The 25,875-nt window shown below is 32.9% G+C and overlaps 2 protein-coding genes and 1 pseudogene across 2 annotated transcripts; all 3 read right to left on the bottom strand.

Annotated features, from left to right (window-relative positions):
* Nucleotides 1–74: 74 nt before the first annotated feature.
* On the bottom strand, nucleotides 75–3,436 carry LOC142545194 (pentatricopeptide repeat-containing protein At5g25630-like; annotated as a pseudogene).
* Nucleotides 3,437–4,416: 980 nt separating this feature from the next.
* Nucleotides 4,417–10,817, bottom strand: LOC142545191 (beta-adaptin-like protein A). The gene is made up of 11 exons (XM_075652205.1): nucleotides 10,563–10,817; nucleotides 9,460–9,976; nucleotides 9,041–9,165; nucleotides 8,207–8,405; nucleotides 7,134–7,362; nucleotides 6,874–7,040; nucleotides 6,533–6,742; nucleotides 5,971–6,081; nucleotides 5,691–5,867; nucleotides 5,147–5,590; nucleotides 4,417–4,936 (listed from the first exon to the last, which is right to left on the bottom strand). Exons 1-11 carry the CDS (start codon nucleotides 10,613–10,615, stop codon nucleotides 4,631–4,633), a joined length of 2,538 nt encoding a protein of 845 aa, XP_075508320.1. The 5' UTR covers nucleotides 10,616–10,817; the 3' UTR covers nucleotides 4,417–4,630.
* Nucleotides 10,818–16,291: 5,474 nt separating this feature from the next.
* On the bottom strand, nucleotides 16,292–19,851 carry LOC142545190 (indole-3-pyruvate monooxygenase YUCCA6-like). Its single transcript, XM_075652204.1, has 4 exons — nucleotides 18,570–19,851; nucleotides 17,462–17,710; nucleotides 16,766–16,888; nucleotides 16,292–16,670 (listed from the first exon to the last, which is right to left on the bottom strand). The coding sequence occupies exons 1-4, from the start codon at nucleotides 19,254–19,256 to the stop codon at nucleotides 16,461–16,463; spliced, it is 1,269 nt and encodes a 422-aa protein (XP_075508319.1). The 5' UTR covers nucleotides 19,257–19,851; the 3' UTR covers nucleotides 16,292–16,460.
* Between the last annotated feature and the right edge of the window lie 6,024 nt (nucleotides 19,852–25,875).

Genomic DNA, 25,875 nt, shown 5'->3' with positions numbered 1-25,875 from the left:
ATCAAACTATAATCTGATCATTTATAGGCATCGTTTTCAAGTGGTCATACAGTACTATTTAGCGCAAATAAATGGCGGTGAACAAGACATAGGAGTTACCCTGTCGCCGAATCCTTCAAGACAAAATAAGCCAAAAGATTAATGAATTACATCTCCCCATCTTCTTTTATTTACAACAGTCAGTGTATCTCTATATCTGTGCGCTTCAAGTGCAGTCAAGCCTTCTTCAGGTGAGTATGTCCTTGCTCTTTAATTCAATAATAAGACTGTACACAAGGATAAAAACTGAGCAGATACATAGAGCTGCCCTTGATATTGCTTCCGACTAGAAACCGAATCACCTTCCCCGGATCTCGAACCAAGATTCACGGCTTTTGTTTTTGTTGGAGCAAATGACCATTTTTTATCACTAACGACCACATTAGGTATCTGTAATCTTGAAAAAGAAAAATTTACAGCTACTTTCTTGTAAATTTTCTCCAGGCTCTCCAGTGGCATCATCTCTAGCTGAATTTTTCGAAAAGTGCCCATAATTCGGTTCACTTCTTTCGTTAATCCGACACTTCGCCATGCTTAGGAAACCAACAGAAACGTGCTTTTCTCTGGTCGAACATTGAACTTCTCCATGAGTTGGACCATTTCTTCTGCTTTCCATGGTTTCTTAGCTTCTGCAAAACAGCTGATCAATGTCTCAAATGCCTTTAGATTTGGCGACATTTCACATTCACATTCTATCATCTTTCCAAAATCATTGCTGAGTCCATTGAGCCAGAACTGAACCATCCGCTGATAATCGTGGTGAAGATCACAACATTAGGACAAATACTGGATTTTTCATGGCGGTTAAAAGTTCCTCGGCCTTTTCTGGTTCTTGGGCACGTACATAACCTTCAGCCAAAATGCTATATGCATGGGCGTCTGGTTTGATGCCGGCTTCCACCATATCATCAAAAATTTCTCGACACTTGATCGTATAGTCTGCAGCACTCCAGGCATTCATGATGGTGCTAAATGCGATCACATCTGGTTTTACTCCAAATTCTTCCGTCAGGGTCAGAACCTAGATTTTTTTATCATTTTAGCGGGCACGTACATAACCTTCAGCCAAAATGCTATATGCATGGGCGTCTGGTTTGATGCCGGCTTCCACCATATCATCAAAAATTTCTCGACACTTGATCGTATAGTCTGCAGCACTCCAGGCATTCATGATGGTGCTAAATGCGATCACATCTGGTTTTACTCCAAATTCTTCCGTCAGGGTCAGAACCTAGATTTTTGTATCATTTTAGCGGCATGGCCGAGTGGTAAGGTGGGGGACTGCAAATACTTTTTCCCCAGTTCAAATCCGGGTGTCGCCTGATCAAACAAAAAACCCGAAATCACAGATTCCAGAAAAGCTTGGTACAATTAAATGGTATCAAGACCTTGACATTATACAGTCAAAAATTGCCAGTCACAAAAAATCATTGAACCTCAACTACATCTTCAGAGCCATTATGATTTTGTGCTATGACGGAGGAAATGGGAATAATTTAAAGATCGAAATATCATTGGAGGATGGATATAACATAATAGAGAACATGGAATAATAAAACAGTTCCTTATAAATTAGTCTATTGCTACGAGTGATTTATGTTTTCCAAAAAGAGCAAGACCACCTTCATCAATGCGAGAATTTAGAACAGAGTATCCAATTCGGATCCAGCAATATACATAATGTTTTTCTTGAAGATACAGGTAGCAGGAACAATCATTTCTACTGCTCCTCCAAAACAAGGGGGGGAAGAAGCCATGGCTAGTATCCTGAGATTACGATGCCACAAGTTCTTTCGTTTGGCTGCACATTGTTTATCCACATCTCTTTAATCACCTGTTCTGCCTCTTCAGTTTTCCCATTTTGAGCATAAGCAGTCACCAATGCGTTGTAACAGCATCTGGCTGTAATCCTGAAGCTACCATCTTATACACCATATTCCGAGCCTCTCTTAAATTCATTTTGTTACACCATGCCCTCACAAGTACATTATATGTCCTCAGATTGGGTCTCACATTCTCTTCCCTGGACATTAGCTCCATAATTCTTGACGATTCTTCAGGCTTTCCAGTTAACCCATATCCTTTAATCAATGTATTAAATGTACTAGTTGTGGGTTTCATCCCATGCTCCTTCATCTTCAAGAAAGCTTTCATCGCTTCCTCCATGTCCCCAGATTCAGTAAATGCATTGACAACCGCATTAAAGAAAACATAATCAAGTTTCATCCCACTTTTTTGCACTTGAGAAATAATTGGATTTATGTATTCAAAGCGTTTCTGAACAGTAAAAGAGGCTAAAAGAGCTGTGTATGTCACCATGAGACCTTTCCTGCAATGATAAAAAGATCGTCACATTTTTGGCCATTACGCAGTCAGGTGAACTTAAGGCTATAAAAGATTACCTTGATTGAAAATTCTTGAACACGCTTCTCTTTGACAATCAAAGTGTTCCCTCGGCTATTGATGGTCATTTCAGAATGTGTACTTTCTTTATCAGATGTTCACTTTCTTTATCAAAATCCCCAAGGTAGCCCATTGTTTTTCTTTAAAGATATTGTGAGCAATTTGAATTCCTAGCATACAAGGGCATCGGTGTAGAATCAATATCTCCACGACCCGCACATCAGTGTTTACACTGCAAAACAAAAATAATTAAGAATATCAACAGCCATGCAAATAAAAACTTGCTGATAAAATCTCTATAATGGGGATTCGGAGGTTTCAAGTGTGGAGACTGAAAATGATATCACAAACTTGGCTCCTAAGAATTGACATTGTAGACAATTCCTCTCTATTTTTACGGATTTTTAAGTTTGCCCCGGACCTCTAGATCACCAAGTTCTCCCCCTTCTTTAAATTTTCTGAGAATTCCAACGACTCTTTTTTTCATGCGCAAATCCAATTAATATTTACCGCCAGCCACGACAATAAAGGCCAAGCCATCACAAATCTTTTTCAACCAGAAAACTAGCGTCCCAAATACTAACTTAAAAATCAAGAAAATCATGGAAAACATAATTTTAAACCTACTTGTCTGTGTTCCCTCGTAATCTCGAATCCGGCAACTGAAATGTTGCAATACCAAGAAACTTGGTAGTGCCCCCACCCAAAAAAATCACACAATTACATTCAAGAAAATGAAAAAACAAATTAATGGAATAAATAATATTTAGAAAGCTAGTAAATGAATGAGGTCTTGAACCGTTAAAGAACAGAAAGCTGGCACCTTTACGCACATTGAACTCTCTCCAGATACACATAGCCCAGTCGGTTAGTTATTCCCACGATGCATTAACACGTAGGAATTAAGCCAGGAAGTCCTTTTTTAAACTACAAATTCTTACAAAAAAAATCTTATCCACAAATATTGTACGTCATAATTTCTGGAAATATGGTGGAGATAAGGAAAGATGTAAGGCAGTCTGATGTTATCTACGTTGTTTAATTAATTAAATATTATTTGGATAAAAGCTCGTTTGAGCTCGTTTAATGAGACTCGTTAAGATAAACAAACAAAACTCAAGTTTTACAGTATTCGGCTCGTTAGCTCGTGAACATGTTCGTTGGTAAGTTCATGAGTAATCTTTTAGATGAAAAAATAATAGTTTTGATATTTGATTTATTAATTTTGCATATTATTTATGAAATATATAGAAAATTATATTAAATTTATTTATTATAATAAATTTACAAAATTTAATAAGAATAATATATTTTTCTTTAAATATATAATTTACTTTTTAATTAATTTAACGAAAATTTAAATGTATAATTCATATTTATTAAGCTTGTTTAGGCTCGATAAAGGCTTGAATAAGCTCGTGAGCCATACATATATTCATTAAATAAAGCTCGAGCTCGGCCCGATTATAAACGAACCAAGCTCAAACATTCAAGAGTTCGGTTCAGCTCAACTCGATTGCATCCCTAGTCTTTTGAGGGTTTTGTGGAATTGAGATTTGAGAAAATATTTTGGGTAAATATTTTAAATAAATAAATTGTATATTTGATGTTATATCCAAAAAAAAAGAACTATTAATATAAATATAAAATTAAATCAGAAAATTCAGGCTAAATTACTTCAAAATATTGAGATAACATATTTCAAATCTAAATATAATATAATAGCAGAATGTTTTTCGAAAATGATGAAACGTTTAGTTAACATTAAATATTGGAGATGTGAAACTGTTTATATTTATTTTGGGAATTAAATGAAGAACAAAACAAAGAATGAGATACTTTTTGGAAGCAAATCAATTTAACAAGTTTTTTTTTTGGGAATTAAATGAAGAACAAAACAAAGAATAAGATACTTTTTGGAAGCAAATCAATTTAATGGGTTTTTTTTTTAAAGAAAAAACCCATTAGAAACGATTAAAACAAAAGGGCCACAAATTTTTTTTTCGAGTATCAATTCATAAGGTAAAAATAAAAGAATGTCAACAATTACAAAGGTTAAAGGAAGCCAAACACAACAAAAGGAGCTCTGTTCACTTTTTGGTGTAAGTTAAATTTACAATACAGTTCTCTTTGTTTATTGTCTGTCACTCAACAAAATCAAATTTGAATGAGCATATGCAAGCAACGCCTATTTTATGTGCCCTTGAGGCAATCCGAATTTGAACAAGGCAGACTGGAACAATTCTGAGAAGGGCGGGGCCGTGGTCTGATCATCTGCTTTGATCTTTAGTTGCACTTTACATGTTGACGAATTAATAATACACTCGACAAGAAACGCAGATGATTCCTCTTCTTTTCGTGCAAAGAAAAAGAACTTGTAATTTGGAGGGTGACCGCCTGAAGCTACACAGTGGAACGAGTGGCCTTGCATGTGTCGAGAAAGGGCCAGAGGCGTTGTCATGGCCGCAACTCCTCGTGGATCTATAGAGATTTCCTGAAAGGGAAGAAGTAATTGACTCGTCAAATCTTGGATTCTGTTCAATGCACTAGCCTATAAGATACTCTTGGATTTAGTCTGGGGTGACGAATTTTTTGGTTGGTGATGCAAACTTAACTTTATTGTTAGAAATGCTTTATCTTTTCTTTTGGTGTGTTGTACGTCAGATGCAAATTTAATCATTACGAAGTTATGAGATCAACAAACCTGGGACATCGATGCTGGCAATTGGCGCCATTTCTGCTGGAAAGCATTAGCATCTAGAACGGCTTTGGCATTGAGCTTCAAAGCAGGAGGCGAAGGACCCGGACTAGGTGCAGTTGGCATTCCCAGACCAAGCAGTTCATCTATCGCCAAACTAGAAGTTGTTTGTGTGGATAGATTGTCAAGTGATACAAGGTCTAAATGAGCCTCAAAAGCACCTGTAGTCGTAGAATTATCGTAAGGGGCACTATCCGCTGAACCATTGTTTCTGTAACCCTGATTATCTTCCTTTTCAGAAGTACTCAATAGTAAGTCCTTATCATTTGCCTCGACTCCCTGAGCTACATTTATATGATCCCCAGATTCTGTGCCAATGGACAGATTCCCAAGTTCCTCCGAGAACGCAAATGGTCCTCTGTATTCCTTATCAGTGAACATGTACGAGGGCTACAAATATAATTACGCCAATCATTCAGCATTCCCAAATGCATAAAGAAACTGGCCGTTCAGAATCTAAGGAAAGATGAAGTTAGAAAAGTAGAAGTACCTTCTGGTACACAACAGAGAGACTGTTAAATTCATCAAAGATGCGATCTTTTGTTTCACTACTTTGCGTGTCTGCAAAGGCCGAGACAGCTTGTTTTGGAGGATTCACAACACGTTCTGCTACTGAAACATTGTATTGTAAAAGCCTATAGTAGAATAATGCTCGATCATGAACATCCTGAAATGGGTTACAATTTAGCAACCATTCTTCCAAAAGCTAAACGAAAGTATATAGATATGAGCTTCAGATTATATTCAGTCAACCTTGAATGAAGGCTGACCTGATGAAAATCGGCAAGACCAGCAGCTAGAGCAGCTCCTAGGGCCTGTCTAGTCTCTGGTGGTCTTCTCAAGAAACACTTCATTACTGCTGTGAGAAGATGTAAACGAACCTGTATAACACAAAACTAATTACTTGAATGGCATTTAAATGTCATTTAAGGTTTCTTACTGCACACACAGTTTTAACAGTTGGATCAAAAAAGTAGCTATAGGTTTCATTCTAAGATGTATAAATAAACTCGCATCTCCAATTTTTTCACAAGCCAATGAGAAATTTAGGCACGTAGAGATGCAGAATGAGATATTCTCCCAACAAATTACACAATCACTAATCCTTTTAGATTCATCTTCAAATAATTAAACCAAAAACGAGATTCGCAGCATATTACACAAGTTGAGATTTATGGAGATATAATTCTATAGTAACTCCAGACTATACCAACATGGAGCATGCACTAATAGGAACTTTCAAGCCAAAAAGATAACTGTCAACAACTGAATAAAATTGACATTGATGGAAGTGTAGATAGGGTCAAACGTGATGGAAAGCCATCTAATCACCTCTGCAGAATGCTCCTCATCCCAGTTCTCTACAAGACTCTCTAGAATATAAGGAGCATCCTGCATGTCCTGGGCATATTCCCCCAGCATCCAAATAAGAGCTGCCTTTGCTTTTGGTTCCTGAACATTTTTGCTACTGATATTCCCTACAACTGCAATGCAGTCGTGACTCCACTGTGGGTATTTTCTTAAAAGATCTTTCACAAGAACCTACACAGTAAAAGAAAAAAGAAAAATTTAGAGTTAGCTCATAGGATTAAACCATTACATCATGTAACTTTCCATAATAACATTGCGTGATCAACTTATCCAACTGTTCAGGACAGAAAAGAGAGACTTACAAGAGTTTCAGCAGTCACATGTTCTTTTTCCATTTCCAGAAACTGAAGCAGACGATCAACAATGGCATTAACATCATACTGCTGCAATGCAATCTTCCCAACAGCTCGAATTGATTCTCTTGCCATCGGGATATCAACATTTGCAACATATTCACAAAGTTCAGTCACTAAAATGAAGCCAAAAGGTTGGACATTAGTTACTTCAATAAGTTAAGAAACCACCACCCACGACCAACCAATGACAGGAAGATAATATCTACCTATCTCATAAGTATTACTCTCATTTGCCACAGCGGTCAGCATCTCAAGTTTCAATTTTTTGACATAAAATGGCTCGTTGTACTGGCAGTAGAAATGCTTGTAGTCTGAACAGAAAATAAATGATGCACGCATCACCAGCAAATGAAGGTGGCTTAGAACCGCGTAGGATTGCTCAGGACTTCCTGAGCTTACCAAGGTAAGCAGAGGAGCTTTAATCCGCTCATACACCTAGAGACAAACATTTTAAGTAATTCAGTGCTTGGCAAGATATATCTAAGATAGTCATAGAAGCACATCCCAAATAAGTAAAAAAGACACTGATTATTAACAAAGAAAACTTAAAAACTTAATAGTATATGCATCGGTTTGACCTTTGAAGCATCTAAATAGCAATTTGACTCGGAGTCTTGGACCAATAAATTGTTTTACACTACGTACATGCAGCTGAAAGATTCTATATTATCTTATACTCACCGTAAATGATAAAGGACTCTCAATTTGGAAGGACAGCATAGGAGAATACAAACTTGCACATCCCAGGAATTGAGGGATTTGTGGACTTAAATGGGTAAAATGGTCATAGGAACCAAATCCAGCAAAAGAGAAAAGAAAGATATCTTTAAACTTTAAAGAATGTGTGGCCATGGACCCCATTGTTGCCATAACAGTAGGAATTTGCGTATACAGAAATCAAATTGCGAGTAAATTATTTCACATAAATTTTTTGATGGTTACTCCAGGAGCTACCAGTAATAAAAAAGTAGCTACATGTCGGTGTCTAAAATGACTCCATGTCTAAAATGGCTCCTAGGTAAATGGAAAAAATACAGAAATGGGCCTGAAACATGAACCAAAAGCTGTATAAAATTTACAATCAAACAGCACCAGAAACCTGCCGGACTTCATATCCCAGAATAACGTGACACATAAAACTTGGAAACTCAATTGGAGAATCGAAGCTTATGTGAGTGGAATTTAGTGGAAGTTGGGAGAAGCATTAAATCAAACCAAAGCATCAGTTATCATTAATTATGAAACAACAAGGTGATTTTGAATTGAAAATAGCAATTACCTGTTGATGAACATCAGTCATGGATAAGGTCATGTGTAAAAACACCTTAATGGTGGCCAAGACAACTGCACCGTTTGCATGCTGAAGTCTATCTTCAAGAAGATTCATCACGTCAAAGATCTCCTCGCTATCTGTTGGAACATATTTAGCAACCAATTCCAAAACAATACATTGTGCCCATTCACTAAATTCTTTGATCCTGCAGTAATCGAATGCAGACTTCGGTACTTCCTAACTTTCAACATATGTAAGAAAGTAAAAAATATGATCTACCACCAATTCTTAATCTCAAAATTTATAACTAACTTACACGATAAATATGCACATATTAAAATATTGCTGCAGCATGTAAGAATAAAGACAGTTTACGTGTTCATTTTGGATTCTCCAGGTTGTGCATCCTTATAATTTGGTACAGAACTACAAGGTCTAGTTTCCGTTCAAGAGATAAGAATCAGAAAGGATACGTGTGAGTGGAATGATCACACCTGCATATCACCAAGAAATACTGGATCTAGAAAACTAGAAGTAAAAAATATTTTCATTTTTCTATAATAATGAAACTAACCATCGAGCATCATTGTTTGAACAAGTTATAATAATAAAAAAAAAAGAAACACTGAATAAAGCTGAGGAAAAACCAAGGTCTACCACATAAGGAATGCAGAATCATGAATTGCATTCATCTACTCTGTCACGGTGAAAAATCATTTTACAATAAAAGCAGAGCACAACAAAATACTAAATAATAAATAATCTGGATGACTTTGTAGCTAGTACTAATTGAAATTCAATAGCTAGAAAAAAATCTGCTAATGATCCCCAATACGATACCTATTTAAAAAGTAATATACAACTGGCTTGCTAAGCAATGCTTCTCTCTCCCTAGCTGCTTCCTCGGATGTGCTGGCTTCCAGACCCCAAATCTCCTGAAGAGAAGTTAAACAATTCGCGACCACCTGATTGACAACAGTAAATAAAACGATTTTGACATAAGAAAAGCAAATCCTGTCTGAAAAGAACAGTATGATGCAAAAAAAGTGGGATGATTCAAGATCAAGAAGATTTTGAACATATTTATGCACATCCGAAAAAACAAATCAACAGTATACTGTTACCAATTTACCAAGAATGTATGCATATCTCAACTCCAAATCAAACCCATGTAGTACAGGTAGAGATTGATCTGAAGGTTAAAAGTTGCATTGACATCTAAAAACAGAGATAACAAATGATGCACAAAATAATTTCACCTGAGCATCTCTGTCTTTGAGCATCAAATGCTTGAGCAAAGCAGGAAAATCTGCATCCACGCAAGTAGATGCTGATATATGATATAGTTTGAGCACTCCAACAGCAGCAACCATCCTAACATAACTATTCCCATCTTTCAACCCATTACCTAAAGGCCCAACCAAGTATTCCACCAAATTAGCCACACCAAGGGAACAAAGACTCCTCAATGCCAAACCCCTAATCATTGGATCCTCATCCTTGCAGTCCCTCTGGAGAAAGTTAATAGTCAAAAGTGCAAGATCTGGATTGTGCTTCGCGTAATTCCCCACATACAAATAACACATCTTTTTTAGGACAATATCTGAAGTCGCTGAGCACATCACCATTTCACTAAAAACTGATGATACATCAATTCCAATCGTCATGTAAGATATAACCTTCTTAAAAAGGTCCCTTTTTGTGTCATCGGTGCCAGGAGCTCGGCTACCAGCAAGCTGGCGCAACTGCAATTTCAGATCTGAAACTTCCCCTTTCCTGCTCGAAACAAAAGGGGGGTCAGAATTTGAAGTAGCATAGTTACCATCCATTTTCGAAGTTCGAGAACGAGATAAAGTTAAGTAAATATTCACTGCTTTTTTCCGTTTCAAAGTGCCCAAATCTCCATGAATTAACATAATACCCTCATATCGAACCCACCAGGACACAAACATCTCATAACACATAAATTCAGCAATGAACTGGATTCGTAGCTCCATTTTCATCTAACGATCCCGCAGGCCACACAGTGAAAAGATATCCACAAACACATGGTCATAACGCACATTAGTTAAATTGATAGTGTTTTTTTTTTCTTTCGTTTCACAACAAACGATTGACTTAAACCATTTGCAAATTTCAATAGCACATATTCATACAGTAGAAAGTAAAACTTAAACCCCAATTACAGAACTTCCCATATTTCTAAATACCAAGAATTCACACCCATTTACCCATTCAACTAAAAAAAAGGATTTTGAGTCAAAAGTTGCGCCAGTTGATAAATACTCTGCCTAGGACTTTCCGTCCAGCTAAGACCCATAAGTATCGAGAGAATTAGAGGAATGAGGGATTAGAAGAGAACCCGGAAGGCTGAGATGGGGAAGGGGATCGTTGAGATTGAGCTGGAGGCGCCATTACTGATTCGCGATCCTTTAAATTCAACTGGTTGATGCTCGAATCAAGGCTTCCGATAAATTTAGAGAATTCTTCAGTTATCAAATGCTTACCCACCAAAAAAAAATTGGATCTTGGGAAGAGCGACGGATCCGCATACAGATGTGATTTTGGCAAAGACTTTAGGCCCCCACTCACGTACCCCTTTCTGTTAGTACTCGATTATGACCATTAGCACTCATTAAAAAAATTAATGTTTATTAGCGAAATAAAGAGATTTTTTCTGCAAGAAAAATGTGCTTTGTCTCTTATAATTAGGTCTTAAGGTTTTAAACTTCATATTTTGTATTATATGTAATTGATTGTAAATATGTGGAATCACGTTTTGATTGATGTAAATTTAATATATTTTGAGAATTAATTCATTCAATCCCAACATTCCAACTAATTAAGTGTGTGTGTGTGTCTGTCTATATATATATATATATATATATATATATATATATATATATATATATATATATTATATATATATGTGTGTGTGGAATCACGTTTTAATTGATGTAAATTTAATATATTTTGAGAATTAATTCATTCAATCCCAACATTCCAACTAATTAATTGTGTGTGCGTGTGTGTGTATATATATATATATGAAAAAATAAAAATACATTTATACTACGGTTTGAAGTGTAATCATTTTATAAATCTATTTATCCCAATTAGATACATTTGTCCCACATTATTTGAAATGAAAATTTAATTTATTTTATAAAATTTTATAATAAATTCATGTAACAATTTGAATCAACTATTTTTTAAAACGATGATGGATATACAATAGATTTTATAGGGGTCTATGTACAGTTGCACAGTCGTGGACTGACTTGGGGAGTGACAGAATTGTATCAGAGATGATCACTAGTAGAAACACCGACAGAATGACTATCACATTCACTATTAGAAACATCGGAAAATAAGTGTTACGCAATGCAAAGTGTTATGTGGGTGTGAACCGTTTCTTGAACCTGTAGGACAAAGTGCTACATCACGTGAGCAACATCTTGAAAATGTTGGAGTCGTCTCTAAACTTTCGACGTTGGTGAATCGAGGGACAGACCGTGACGAAGACCTTGCATTCTGAATGAGGGGTAATTCAGATATCATTGTCCCACATTGATTGAAAATGAAAGTTTAAAATATTTTATATGATTTATAATATATTTCTATAACAACTTAAATTAATTATTTTCGTAAAATCACGGTGAATACAACGTAGATTTTGTAATACCTATTATCCAATCGCATGTACGGAAAACGTAACAATCAATCTTCGTAATCAATTTGATATTGTTTGAAAGGCAACCCAAATTTTATCATGTGTTGTTATGGGGGCTCCGACCAGCCCATTACAAACGAGAGTCTTGTTTACTGACCTTTGATCGATCGTAGAAGGCCCAATTATAATTTACACAGATGTTTTTTGTAGGACTCTTTTTTTAATTGATTACAGGCTTCATAATAATAATTAAATTGGACTGAAAAAACACGGGCTAATGTCCAAGGAGTATCTTTATTAGAAGAATTCAACACCTAAAACATGACTAGACATTTAGGGATGTAAATGAGTCGAGCCGAATAGTATCAGGCTCGAACTCGGGTCTTTGAAGATAAATATAAGTTTGAACTCGATTCCAGCTTGCTCAATCTCGGCTCGTTTTAAAATTATTAAGCTTGTGAATAGCTCGAGCTCGAATTGTTAATAACTTGTTTATCATGATTAACGAGTTTAAATCGAGCTCGACTCATTCAACGAGCTTGTTTTCGAGTTCGTTAAACAAGATCATTTTCAAGCTCATTAAACAAACTCGTGTTCGAGCTCGTCGCGCTTTCTTAGGCAAAAGATCAATTAAAATGAGAATTCAAGAGGATAGGCTAGCTTCGCATTTTATAGTCACGCAATCATTTTTCTTATACTCAAATTTAGGTGTAGAACAATGCAAATTATTATTGTACACTCAAAGACTAACAAACTAATTGCGAGTTTACGAGCCGAATACTCTTAAGCTCGAGCTTGACTCGATAAAATTGTCGAGTTCAACTCAATAGGATCAACAAACGTTCTCAAATTATCATTTTACCGAGCCGAGCTCCCAGTATTTCGTGAACGGATTAGTTCATTTACATCCCAATAGGCATCCTTTCAAATTATTTTTATGGCCATTTGAACATGCATTTATGTAGCTCATCGGGCATTTGCTTCATTATATTTTCTTTTTTGAGGGCATAAACCCTAGAAGATATATAGATATAAGCATTATCATTGTACAAAAATTATAACCCGATATAAACTGAAATATGTATATATTTTGAACAAACTAACAAGTTATTCATATAACTTTATGCGTACCCTTTTGTTGATCCCCACAAAAGTTAAATAATATCTCGAATAATTAAATAAAAATATCTTGGCATGCAACTCTAGATAGTAAAAGAGAAAACTCCACTCTTTCAATTTTTTTTTTCATTTTTTATAGTAATTAAGTATACATATTAAATATATTTCAAATCATAAGATAGTATGAGTATGTTCGAAGATTTAGAGTGAAATACAACAAATATTTTTTTTTTTTACCTATTTTCATAACCAAAGAACTTGGCAAAGATTCAATATATATATAGTTTCTTTTAGAAAAGTAAGTACATAGGCTCGATCGATCTTACATAAAAATAACCAAGATTCCCGTTTCTCAAAGATCAGTCGCAATCTAAAATTTTGCAAATGCAGCAATCTCCGATCCCATTATCTCTTTTTCTATAGAATGAAAAAGGATTCCCCATTAAAAAGGGAAGATATATATTGAGAGATTAGTATCTTCAAAATTGAGCAATAATGAAGAATAAAAGCCAGGCATACATGCAATATTTCCCTTTTGCACTCGGGAGATCTAATGGAGTATCAAGTAGTCTTTAATGGGATATTATGACTGAAAATGGATATTAGGGTTGAAAAAAGTGACGGTCCATAAAAAAATTGATGGATATAATTGATATTCATACTTCCAAATATAATTGTTCTAAAAATTGGATTTAAAATCTCTGTTGATTCCCTTAAGGGTCCTTTTGAAGTTTTTGATAGGGTTTAAATGATTATTTATATTTTGGTGATCCAATATGTGGATTGCATACTTATGACCCAATAGATATCAGGTTTCGCTATGATTTTTCTTTATGAATTTTTTCTTATTCAGGTTCATTAAAATCATTCAATTCGATATAATCACATATAGGAAATTGTAACTCAGATTTTTTTGATGTATCACAATGAATCAGTAATGTCACATGTAAAATATCTATATTTTTGTAGGGCAAAAATGAAGCATAAATTAATATAAAGACGTCTTGGGTAAAAGAAATTCTGTGACCGCGGATATCATATCACACGATAATAAATAAACTATGAATGTTCCACGTTAACCTCCATCATTTAATTTCTATTTTGTTTTAATAAAATATAAGGTGTTTCAATAAGTATGACCGATTTAAGAAATATATGAAACTGGAGATTTTCTTCTTCTTCTTTTTTTTTTTTTTTAAATATATGAGACAAAGTATATATTATTACTCAGCTTGCCGGTCCATTCCATCCATGATAGATATATATTATTCGTGTATATGTATCATCTAACAACAAATAAATATAATTGTTTTCATTAATAATTAGCATTTAAATCGCATGACCCACAAAAAATAAAATAAAATAATCGAATAAAATCTACCAAAAATGTTATTATAATGATATTTAATTTGTGCCTCATTTTATTCTTAAACTAGACCACGTATAATTAATACTAATAAAAGATGTACAAACGTTGCACGTGTTATTATTATTTTAATTTGATCAAATAATATTAAACAATTAACAAGAAATCATTTTCAATTTAGAAGAACTGTTCGATTTAAAAGAAAAATTTTGTTCAAATTTTTTTATGTAAAATATGGAGTGATTTGATGAAGTTTTTAGTAGAGTAAGAAGAATAACTATGGAATTAAATGTTTTACTGTCTTCTAAAATAGTAATTTTAAAAATCTTACATTTAATAATATAATATAGATATATCTTATGGACAAATATTCGTTTGTTTGTAGGCACATATTCTTAAATAAACAAGACGACAAAAATTAATCCCAATAATTCAGTGGTACCCATCGAGGGAAATAATATTATATGAATCATCATCATTGACAAATAACACTCCCCCAACCATTCGATTCGATGTTGCCTCTCCTGCAACCAATTTAAATGGTCCACACACGCACAAATTTGCACACAGTTGTACAGTCATACATTAATTTGGTATGGTTTCAATTCTACAAGTTCTTTTTTTTTTTCTTTTTTTAAGAAAAACCCAAAATAATATTTAATTTTGAAGCGTTGAAATATTCCTCGAAAATTTAATTAGGTCGTTCCCTTACAGGTATATATGCTCAACTTATTTATAGTTTTAAAAAACTTACCAATCGCGTTGATGTGGTGTTTTCATGATGCTGATGTATGTTGTGTCACATCAATACTCCCGATAAAAAAAATCTCTAAATTGTCAAAAAAATGAGATACATAAATAAGATTGAAATTTGACAATGTAGGAGATTATCAAAATCGTAAAGAGATAGATATATATGACTAAAAATATAGTTTCCTATGTATGTGATACTAAAAGAATTAATTTCATTAAAAATTAAATTGAATGGTGAGGGGAGTACTTGTCAACTTAGCTAAGATAATAAATTAGTTGGACCATAAGGAATGAATAAATGAATGAAGACCTAATATTTTGCTGATACGAAACTACGAATTAAGAATTTGAGGGTGCATGTGATGAGTTTGCATGTGCATGTACGTACATGTCATCCTCATCCTTAGCTTGTGGATGATATCCACACCACCATGCTAGCTCGTGCGCGGCTCGCTAGTTGACAAACAAGATCGAACAAAATAATTTGGGCTCGAGTTTGGCTCGAAAAAAGTTCGAACATGTTCGAACTCGGTTCGAATTTAATAAGCTCAAATACAAATCAAATATTTTTCTAGCCGACTCGAAAAGCTTGCGAACTTGCTAGTTTTGTTTACATGCCATACACAAACACATGATTAAGAATTTAGCTTATAACATCAATAACACTACTCAAGTCTACCATATTCTTTGGGCAACAATCTCAATCTTGCACATCGTTTATATTAAATTATAGTGGTCCAATATCTACTTGTGGGGAATGTAATCATTTCACGTACAAACTGGAACAAGTCAGAAAGAAATAATAAAATTGCACTAAATGAGCCTGTGATCATATAGAATTTTGGAACGAAAGTTTCCCCATCATGTTTTAAATATCATTACAACGACACTGATCACAACCAACTAAACCCTAAAATAAATCAACACAAATCTTATATTTCTCAAGCTTAATTAATTATGTTTTTCAATTACATCAATCGTTACACACTCCCATCAACTTCAATTTCAGTGATAAAAATATCTAGTGAAATACAAAGGCACGCAGAATTGCAATAATTTACCTTTATGACTAAGAAGTCAATATCTCATGGTTAGGAAGAGAGTTGTCAATGTACAAGAAGTATACACAACTTAGATCGATTCGGATTCACCGCAAAACATTGTATCGGCCTCTTTTCGATCAGGTTCTCGGGAGCGTGGTTAATGGAGATTGGTCATGAATTGCCCTGAAAGTTGATACGTTTTCGGATGGCAATTTCATGGTGTATGCAAACCCAAAAATTCTCCATTAATATTCTTTGCTCCAAGTCAAATTTCCTACCAAATTAATCAAAAACAATATATTTTTGCTAGGAATGGGGCCAAGAAACGGGTGAACGGTTCTTTTCACATTCTCTCCAACATTTTTCTATGTCATTTGCTATGTTTTTGGCATCCATGGATGCCCCGAGAAGGCCCCGTTTGGTAAATCCCACCGAGTATAGACCACTTTTCCCTTTCCAGCCATTTGGAAATGACCTTCTTGGGAGGCCATCTTTATTCGAAAACATCTCACTTTCCTGGTTAAAAAAATCAACACCAATGAGCCAAACATGTCCTCGGGTATGCACTTTGGAAATTTGGAGATTGTTGCAAAATCAAGAAATTGATGTACCTTTAGCCAAAATGGTACATTGCTTTTGTAACCAGTTGCTAGTATAATTGCATCAAAGTTTTCTATTCTTCCATCAACAAATTCGACGGATTTGTCGCCAAGTCTCCGAACGCCAGGGCATACCTTTATAATTTTAAAAAAAAACATGTTTTAGTAATAAAGAAAATGAGATAGAATAAAAAAGAAATGCATGATACCATATCTACACAACCACATTCACAATCTTAAAATAATGCTACTAGTATTAAAGATAGTAAAGCATGTTAACTACTTATGTACACAATGATACACAAGGATTTCTTTGTCAAAGTTGATGATTAATTTACTTTGATTTTGTGTTTTAAAATGGTGTTAAAGTTGGTAACTAATTGTAATGAAAACCACTCGATGACATTGAGCTTTTTTCTTGAAAAGACCAACCAATTGATAGAGAAATTCATGAGAAAATAATATGTGGAATCTCAAGCGCATAATCTCAACCGAAAAGGGACCCTTTTTTCCTTAGTGATTGTTTGATTAAAACAGGTGATTTTTTGTCACACTAAAAATGTCATCGAACAAAAGCAAAGCCAATGATTGATAAAGGTAATTCAGATCATGGGTTACAACAAACACTTTAAAAAGTTGGAAGTGAATTTAGCGATAATTAGCGGAGGGAATAATAATGTAAGTAGACATAGCAACGAGGAACTGTACCTTAATGTCTCCACTTTTAATCTTGTCAAGGGTTCCAACATCCAACACCGGCGTCTTTCCGGAGAGGTTCTTTAGCTCGAGTGGTCCTAACCGAGGCCGATCCAACCCGAACTGACTGGTATCGCCGAGTAGGAGCCATGAAACAACCAATAGAAACCAGTCGACAAGGTGTAGGGGAAACCACTTCAATAACCACATGGACAGCCCAAAAGTTGATGTTCCTAGCATTTCTTGTGGTAGAATGTGCACCTAAATTCATATTCAAGATTTAAAGCCATTCACCAGAGAAACAAACAACAAAAGGAGACAAGGACATAACAAATAAACATATAAGAAAAAATAGATATGTAATTTAAATCTAATAAGAACATAAATATAGTTGCGAGGTGATGTTTCATGTTGCATATATTTAACTCGTCTTATCTTGGTTAAATTCCATTGGTCTTCCTAAAGCTAGGGGTCATTCATAATTATAGTGGGGAGAAAAGTAAAATATATTTAAAGAATACATAATTAGTAAGCCTGCGAAAGAAAATCTGGAACTTTATAAAGCAAAAATTGCGCATGCTCGAGTATCCCAAGAAAGTATTAAAAAAAATAAAAAATTAAGGTTTTTAAATTGATTGAATCATATCGATTTAACTAAAACCTCAAACAATTTGGAAGCACTGAAAACAAAGATCTTTCTTCCTTTGAGTAAATCTCCAGCCACAAATGTTACCAAAAATATATATATCTCTCTCCAGCCACAATGAATAAAATAAAATAAATTAAATTAAAAATCAAAGCTACTATATTTTTTCCAATTTTCATTTGACTTAGGGTTTTATTTTTTTCCCTAAAAAACAAAATCAGAGCAAAGTTTATACACTCAAAACTGTAATACTACATTCTCATACAACAGTCAATTCCCATGCACATACAGACAACTTCACCGAGTCCTTAAAAATCTTTTAAAAACAATTTCCCAAGAAATCTAGGTTTTTGCCTCCATCATTCAAAAAATACACTATGAAACCTTTTCTTCTTCGAATATTTCCAAATAAAAGATAAAAAAAAAGGTAGAAAAACTGGTACAAACAGGAAGTAGAAGGTGTGGATTTCTTACTTTATCTCTGACAACAAATGAAGGACTAGCACCATGGTTACACAGATCCAAACAAACTTCCATTCCTGAATTCCCACATCCAACAACAAGCACTTTCTTCCCCCTGTAAACCCCTCCATTTTTGTACCCACTGGTGTGCACCACGTCTCCTCTGAACTCTGCAGCCCCTTCGATTTGCGGCACCACCGCTTCCGCATTCTCCCCCGTTGCGACTATCAGCCACTGGCAGAGGTATTCAGATTCCACCCCTGCTCCTTCTGACGCTGTTTTAACCCTCCAAAACCCAAGAATCTGATCAAACTCAGCACTCACCACCTTCTGATTGAATACAGGCCAAATTTCGAACCTTTTCGCATAGGATTCTAAGTACTGGATGAACTGCTGTTTAGTAGGGTAAGTGGGGTAATCTTCAGGGAAATTCATGAGTGGAAGTTCGCAGAATTGTTTAGGTAAATGGAGTTTGAGCCGATCGTAGGTTTTCAGCTGCCATAAAGATGCTATACAGTTGGATCTCTCGAGCACTAGAGATGGCACGCCTTTTTCCTTCAAACAAGCGGCCGCTGCCAGGCCGGAAGGCCCGGCACCGACTATGACAGGGCCAGGAACCCATTTCAAGCTTCCAAGATCAGTATCTTTACAAGGATCATTCGCCGATTTCCCCGTTACTTCTCTTAAGTAATCATCCATGAATCAAGATTAATCACTAATCGAGATTCAAGAATAAGCTAAGCGCCTTGAATAAAGGAAAAAAACCCACAAACAAAGGAGAATATAGATAACTGGATATTTATCTGTCCAGTATTTTTGAATCTCGAACTCTCCAGTTCAGCCACTTCAAAGATTCAGTAAATGAAGAAGAGTGAAAATATGGGGAAACAAGTGGTAAAAACAACGTGTATTTGATGCAGAAAATAGTTCATGGATTATAGGGATAAGTCCATAACTTGTATGTATATATATGTATATCTATATCACCCTTCGCATAAATCTAAATAATATCAATATTATCAAGAATTCGTACGAGGGGAAATCCTGAAGAAGAGGAGTGGATTATGAGAAAATTCTTATCCACTTGTGAGAATGGTTTTTCTGATTTTCAAATCGAGAGACAAAATAGGAGGTGGGAGGAAGCCTACGGGGCTCATCAATCAACATTGATTCATTCAATATGATCATCAATATTCATTTATATACAGGTTTACAAAAAAAAAAAACGAAACCAAAGAGAGAGAAATAAGCAAATGGTGATTTTTTTATGAATATATTCAACTTTTTTCATGGGATATTTGAATTAGAAGGAAAAATAAACCATAGGTTATAGGTAGTCGGGATACATATATGGTGTATGTATATATTCAGATCAGTAACACTGGCATTGGCTAACACGAAATTATGATCACAATTTAAATCTGTGTTTTTCTTAATTGGGTCTTATGTGATCACATTACCTGTTTGGCGGTTCTCATAGAGTCGTAGCTCTCACGATTGAATTCTATCATAAATTTAAATAATTTCTTTTTTAAAATATGATAAATTTATGAGAAAATCGATAAATTGATATTATAAGTTTGACACTCATAATTTTTGGTCAATTAATTCTGATATATTTCCATTATTTTGACATTTTGTCTCTTTTTTACCCAATTTTCATCACGACTGCTGAATTGATATTTTTCTTTGATAACATGTAAACTGTGAATTGTGGATTATGGCCGATCATACATTATTCGACAACCATGAAAAATTCTTTCAAAGTTAAAAAGTGATTGAAGTAGAAGTAAGTAAATCATTAAAAAGTATGATTGAAGCAGATTAATTTTTTTAGAAATAAGTAAAAAGTGTGTACTAGGTAGCTCAAAATATCAAAGAGAGAGTACAAATTAAAATATTAAGACGTCACCTATATGTATTAATGAAATATTTACGCACTATCTTTTAACATAAAGCCTAATAATAATTTATTAAAAATAAGTATACATGCTATTTGAATTTGTTTGACTTAAGCATGGCAAAGAGTTAAATACAATGAAATTTATTTCAAAAGACAAATATTTTTTTTTCCAAGAGATGGCAATAAGATTGTGTTTCCCAGCATCCAGCTCAGTTTAATTTGCTAGAATGTGAACGATAGACAACTAATTTTGTCGAGGAAAATATCAGACCAACTGTTTATCGTTGTATCAAAAGCTAATAACATGATGTTAACTTATTTGTCTTAAGCGATAAAGTAATTTAAAGATCACATTTAACGTGATATTTTATTTCACGAATACAGTTAGATCCATCTTCAAACTTTATCAAAGGCAAAACTTTCGACGATCTATTGGGAGTCTGATAATCATTTATCAATCCACTGATAAAAAAGCTCGGTTCTTAATTATTTATTATGATTATAGATTATAAAAACAAGATCTAATTCAAAGAAAAGCCGACTAAAATATTTTATTATTATTAGTTGCTTTGTTGACGAGTCTTTTTAAATTGAAATGGACTGGATATCATTCAGATTGGGCCGTGTGTGTGTGTGTGTGTGTTTTTTTTTTTTTTTGAAAATGAACATGAGTTTGATTTCCCCTCGGGACCATTATTATATTATATTTTTTATGGCAAAAACTTATGTGAGACGATCTCACGCGTCATATTTTGTGAGACAGATATCTTATTTGGGTCATCCATGAAAAAATATTATTTTTTATGCTAAGGCGTAGTTTGGTACACATGATAGGATAAACATGTGATATATAATATAAGGATAAATTAATGATAAATAAGATATAGGATATTATATTTAATGTTTGGTATGATTTTAATAAGAGTGATTAAATGTATATATTAGATTGTAATGACAAAATTAGCCTTATCATAATAAATTTTATAATTTCAAAGTTGTTGTTTGAGTTCATATTTTTTATCTGTTCATGCGCCGATAGTGCTTGCATGATTTATTTATTTTTACCTAATTTTATATATTATATAATATGATAATTAAGTCATTGATTTTGTTAGTCAAGTCAAATATTAATTTTTAAGGTTAATCGAGTGATACTAATAATTTATTGATATTTATAAAAATTATTCATATAATTCTCGAATTCATTTATATAATTATCATATTATATAATATATAAAAATAAATAAAAATATTTATTTGATTTTAATTTCTACCTACTAGCTTAGATTTATAAAAATCATTTATAAATTGAGGGCAATTAAGTCATTTGTAGTGTATTTTATCATTAAATTAAAATTATCACACCTAAAAGAAGGGATATTTTATCCTTCTAAAAAATTATTTATCAAGAGCATATGCTATTATCATGGGCTTTTTAAAAAGGTACCAAACATGGGATAAGGAGGATTATTTATCAATCCCTCCCTTATCCCATGGACCAAACTATGCCTAAGAGTATTAATTTTTATTGTGAATATCGATAGGGTTAACCTGTCACACAGATAATGATTCGTGAAACCGTCGCACAAGAGACCTACTCTACTTTATTATGAGCTATAAAAAATTTAAAATTTAATAACATGAATCATTTAACTCATCCCTTCTGATCAATTATTTTTCTTTAAAAATTATATGTATATACAAATTTTAATAGTAGATGTTATTTTAGTTTATTGTGTTGTCTTTTAGACTTCTGGGGATTCCATGGGGCAATAAATCCAGATATAGAAAAAGTTATATATGCACTCAATGTTGGATGACACGTCAATCCATCAATATTAATGATATTATTCATGAGGCTACCAATCTCTATATCAACTAGTTTTTTTTGTATAATATTTATGGTGATAAGTAATTTTTTTATTAAAATTCTAGATATTATATTGAATTTCAAAAATTTGGTGATTTTTTTATATATTTTTTCATAATCAGCAAAACGAAATTATTTAAGTTTAGATAAGCTTAGTTGTTTAGAAGTTGAAATAATTGTCTTTGTTGGATAGAATGATTGAAACTTAGTACTTGAGCTGTTATACAGTTTAAAATATTTGAGTTGTATCGTTACTATCAGCTATAATTTTTGGTAAAGCGGCAAGCGTTCGGTCCTAAAAATGGTATCGTAGCCAAGGTCACGGGTTCGATTCTCATTTATGGTAAGGAGTGCAGTTATTGAGAGAAAGATTGTTGAGTGCAATAATTATCTCTGATGGGTAGAACAATCGAAACGTGGTATTTGAGCTATTATACGATTTAAAATATTTGAATCTCATTGGTACTGTCCGTTATAGTTTATATGTGAATCTAGATAAAAATGTATATTAATATATATATTTTTTGTCCAGTGAATAAGTTATTTAATATATATAAGGTCAAAAAAGGCTGTAACGTGGTTCCTCGCACTTGGGAACTGGTTTCGATTTTCGAGGGAAGATTGAGCCGAGCTAGCTACAGGTCTATAGGGATACGTGTAAATAGACCAGTCTTGAATAATACATTTAATTATGCAAAAGACACAAAAAAAGTTATTTTTTCAATTTAATTAAATACTTTTGCCTACCATATTATTCATTATACTATTTATACAGTTATTTTCAAATTAACCAATTATACAAATTTAAAAATACTCTCGAGTTCGATATGTATAAATTTTTAATCAAATTTTGTTTTTAGATTATAAATAATTATATTGTTAAAAACTTTTGAATAATTATTTCCTAAAATAATATAAAAATAAAAATTTGCAACTAAAAAAAAAAATTTTTCTTTTTAATTCACATCTATACTTATAAAAATTGGTGAAAAAAAGTTAATATATAAAATTATTTTTAATTAAGTTGTAGTTTTATGATGAACGTTTGTTCAATAAAATGCCTCAAAGTACAATTTAAATAATAAATTGGCAATATTCACACCCCGGTCATAAAAGATGCTCATTCACTAACATTAATTTGCCAGATCTTTGAATAATTATCTCAAAATCTCGTAATTTAATTAAATCGTAAATTTCGAACTTTCGATCAAAGTTCTTATGTGTAAAATGAATATAACCATGATACAACAATTTATTTTTGGTTATTATATAGTTAATAAATCAAAACCGAAACCATAATTCTTTGCCTAGTTTCAAGGTCCAAAATTTACATATAGAACTCAATTTATACAATTAATAATTTAAACGACCAGTTTTTTTTAAGTTAATTCCAAGCCCTTTTTTTTATTTTTTATATAAAAAAATAGAAGATGTTCATTGTTTTTTATATATAACTATTTAGTACAACTTTAATCAGATTGTGGATACTTGGCTTAGACCGAGGAGTGAAGACAAAGTCAGGCATTAAAAAACATTTTAAAGGCTTAAAAGATGTTTTCCAACAATGCTAGGATTCCCTCCTAAGCCATTCTATGTATGATAAAAAGTAGCAAATGGAAATATATATATATATATATATAATAAAAATAAAATAAAATCAAGGCACTGTCTAAACTATATCGGACCATACAATTACTTGACAACAAAAGGACTTTATTGTAATCAAGTCCAAGAATATCATAAAAATAAATGCTATAATTTTTTTAATGAAAATTAACATATGTTATAATTATATATATGCGGAAAATAAAGTTGTTATTACTATTGTAATACACGAATTCATTTTTAGAAATTGTCGAATCAATTAACCTCTCTTGTGCGAAGGATGAGATATTAGTTGATGACATATAAAATATTAAATTTATAAATTGTTATATTATTCGTATAAATTGATTTATGATATATGTATCATATACACATTTTTTATTCATCTTATCCCACGAGTCAAACAACACCGCTATTTTCGTAAAAGATCATGTACGCATCGTAGACGAACTACTATTGAAAGAAGAGTAGTTAGATGATGTGAAAAATTTACATGCATCACATCGGAACATCTATAAACCCTCAATGAATGGTATGTTTATTGCATTTAACTTCAACATATATTCATTCAAACTAACTTATTTTTATGTAACTTTAAAAATAAGCAAATCAGTCCTTTGCACTCGTGGATATCAAACACACATAGGAAGTGAAAGTTATGCAGTAGATATAATAACATAGTATTGTATTTATTGCATGTGTAATAAATATTCCACCATTGAAATAATATATAATAGGAGCTGAATATTTATTAGAAAAAACATTTCCTATTTGTCACGTAAATTTCAAGAAGCTCGATTGATGTATATTTTATTATATAATATATAATAGGAGCTGAATATTTAATGCAAATTAAATTATTACCGTAAATATTTAACTAATAAGGTTTGATATTTTATGTGTAATGCTTTGTGGGTTAATGATTGCTATGTTCAAATTTAATGAGTTCGATCGATTTGTAAGTGCGATACTGTTATTTATTTCCTTATTTAATAGCATAATGATACTTTATATATGTTCAATCAAGTATCATTTCGCAAAATTGAAGAATCTATTCGACAACGACGTGTTCGAAATTCAAATCAAAATCATGAATGAAAGCAATGAACCGAAAATTTGAGATCAAAAAAATTCGACTTTGTGTGAATTAAATATTTCCACTTTTTCATTATATACATATACATATATTTGTAAAGGACATTTTTTAACTTTTGTTGATAACTTTGTGTTAGAAGATTGATAAGAGATGGAAGTAGGACCTTGCTTTCTAGTGCTATAAGTCACTTTTTCACATCTTTTACACAAATGTTTTATTTATCGAACTCAAATATTATTTTATTTTATATAAAAACTCATGTGACATAATCTCATTGATCAATTTTATTATACAAATCTCTTGTATAACACGGCCTATGAAAATTCATTATTTTTTTGTCAAAAATATTATTTTTTACTTTAAATATAGATCGAATGAAGTCGTCTTAAGCATAAAAATTCGTGAGACCGTCTCATAAAAAAATATTATCTTAGCTTTAACTAGAAAATTTAATGGGTTGGATTGCAATGCATGTAATTCGGAGGTGCAATATGAAGTATTAGAGTTTGGTTTTAATATTTTTGATTATTTTCATTTGTTCTCAGCCTCCACTCATTCAATGGGATTATGGCTCTCCACAGAACAAGAAATGTTTCCACTCGAGTTGTTCGTTCATATTTTCATTGAGAAGCAACAAGTCAACAATTAATTTATTAAATAAAGTTTAAAAATCACATAGATTAAATTACTTAAAATAGTGGGTGACACATCCCCCAATTATTAGAAAATGGGGACTTGCACAGTTTTAAATGAGATAAGATTGTCGTCTTTGCACACAAGTAAAAGTGAAAGTGTCCAATCTCCCATTAAATTTGTAAAAAAAGTTGGGCTTTCTAAATTTCTA

The sequence above is a fragment of the Primulina tabacum genome, chromosome 5 (assembly GCF_025594145.1).
Source record: "Primulina tabacum isolate GXHZ01 chromosome 5, ASM2559414v2, whole genome shotgun sequence".
Classification (NCBI taxonomy): Eukaryota; Viridiplantae; Streptophyta; class Magnoliopsida; order Lamiales; family Gesneriaceae; genus Primulina; species Primulina tabacum.
The sequence above is the reverse complement of the archived record's forward strand: the minus strand, read 5'-3'. Positions and strand labels throughout refer to the sequence as shown.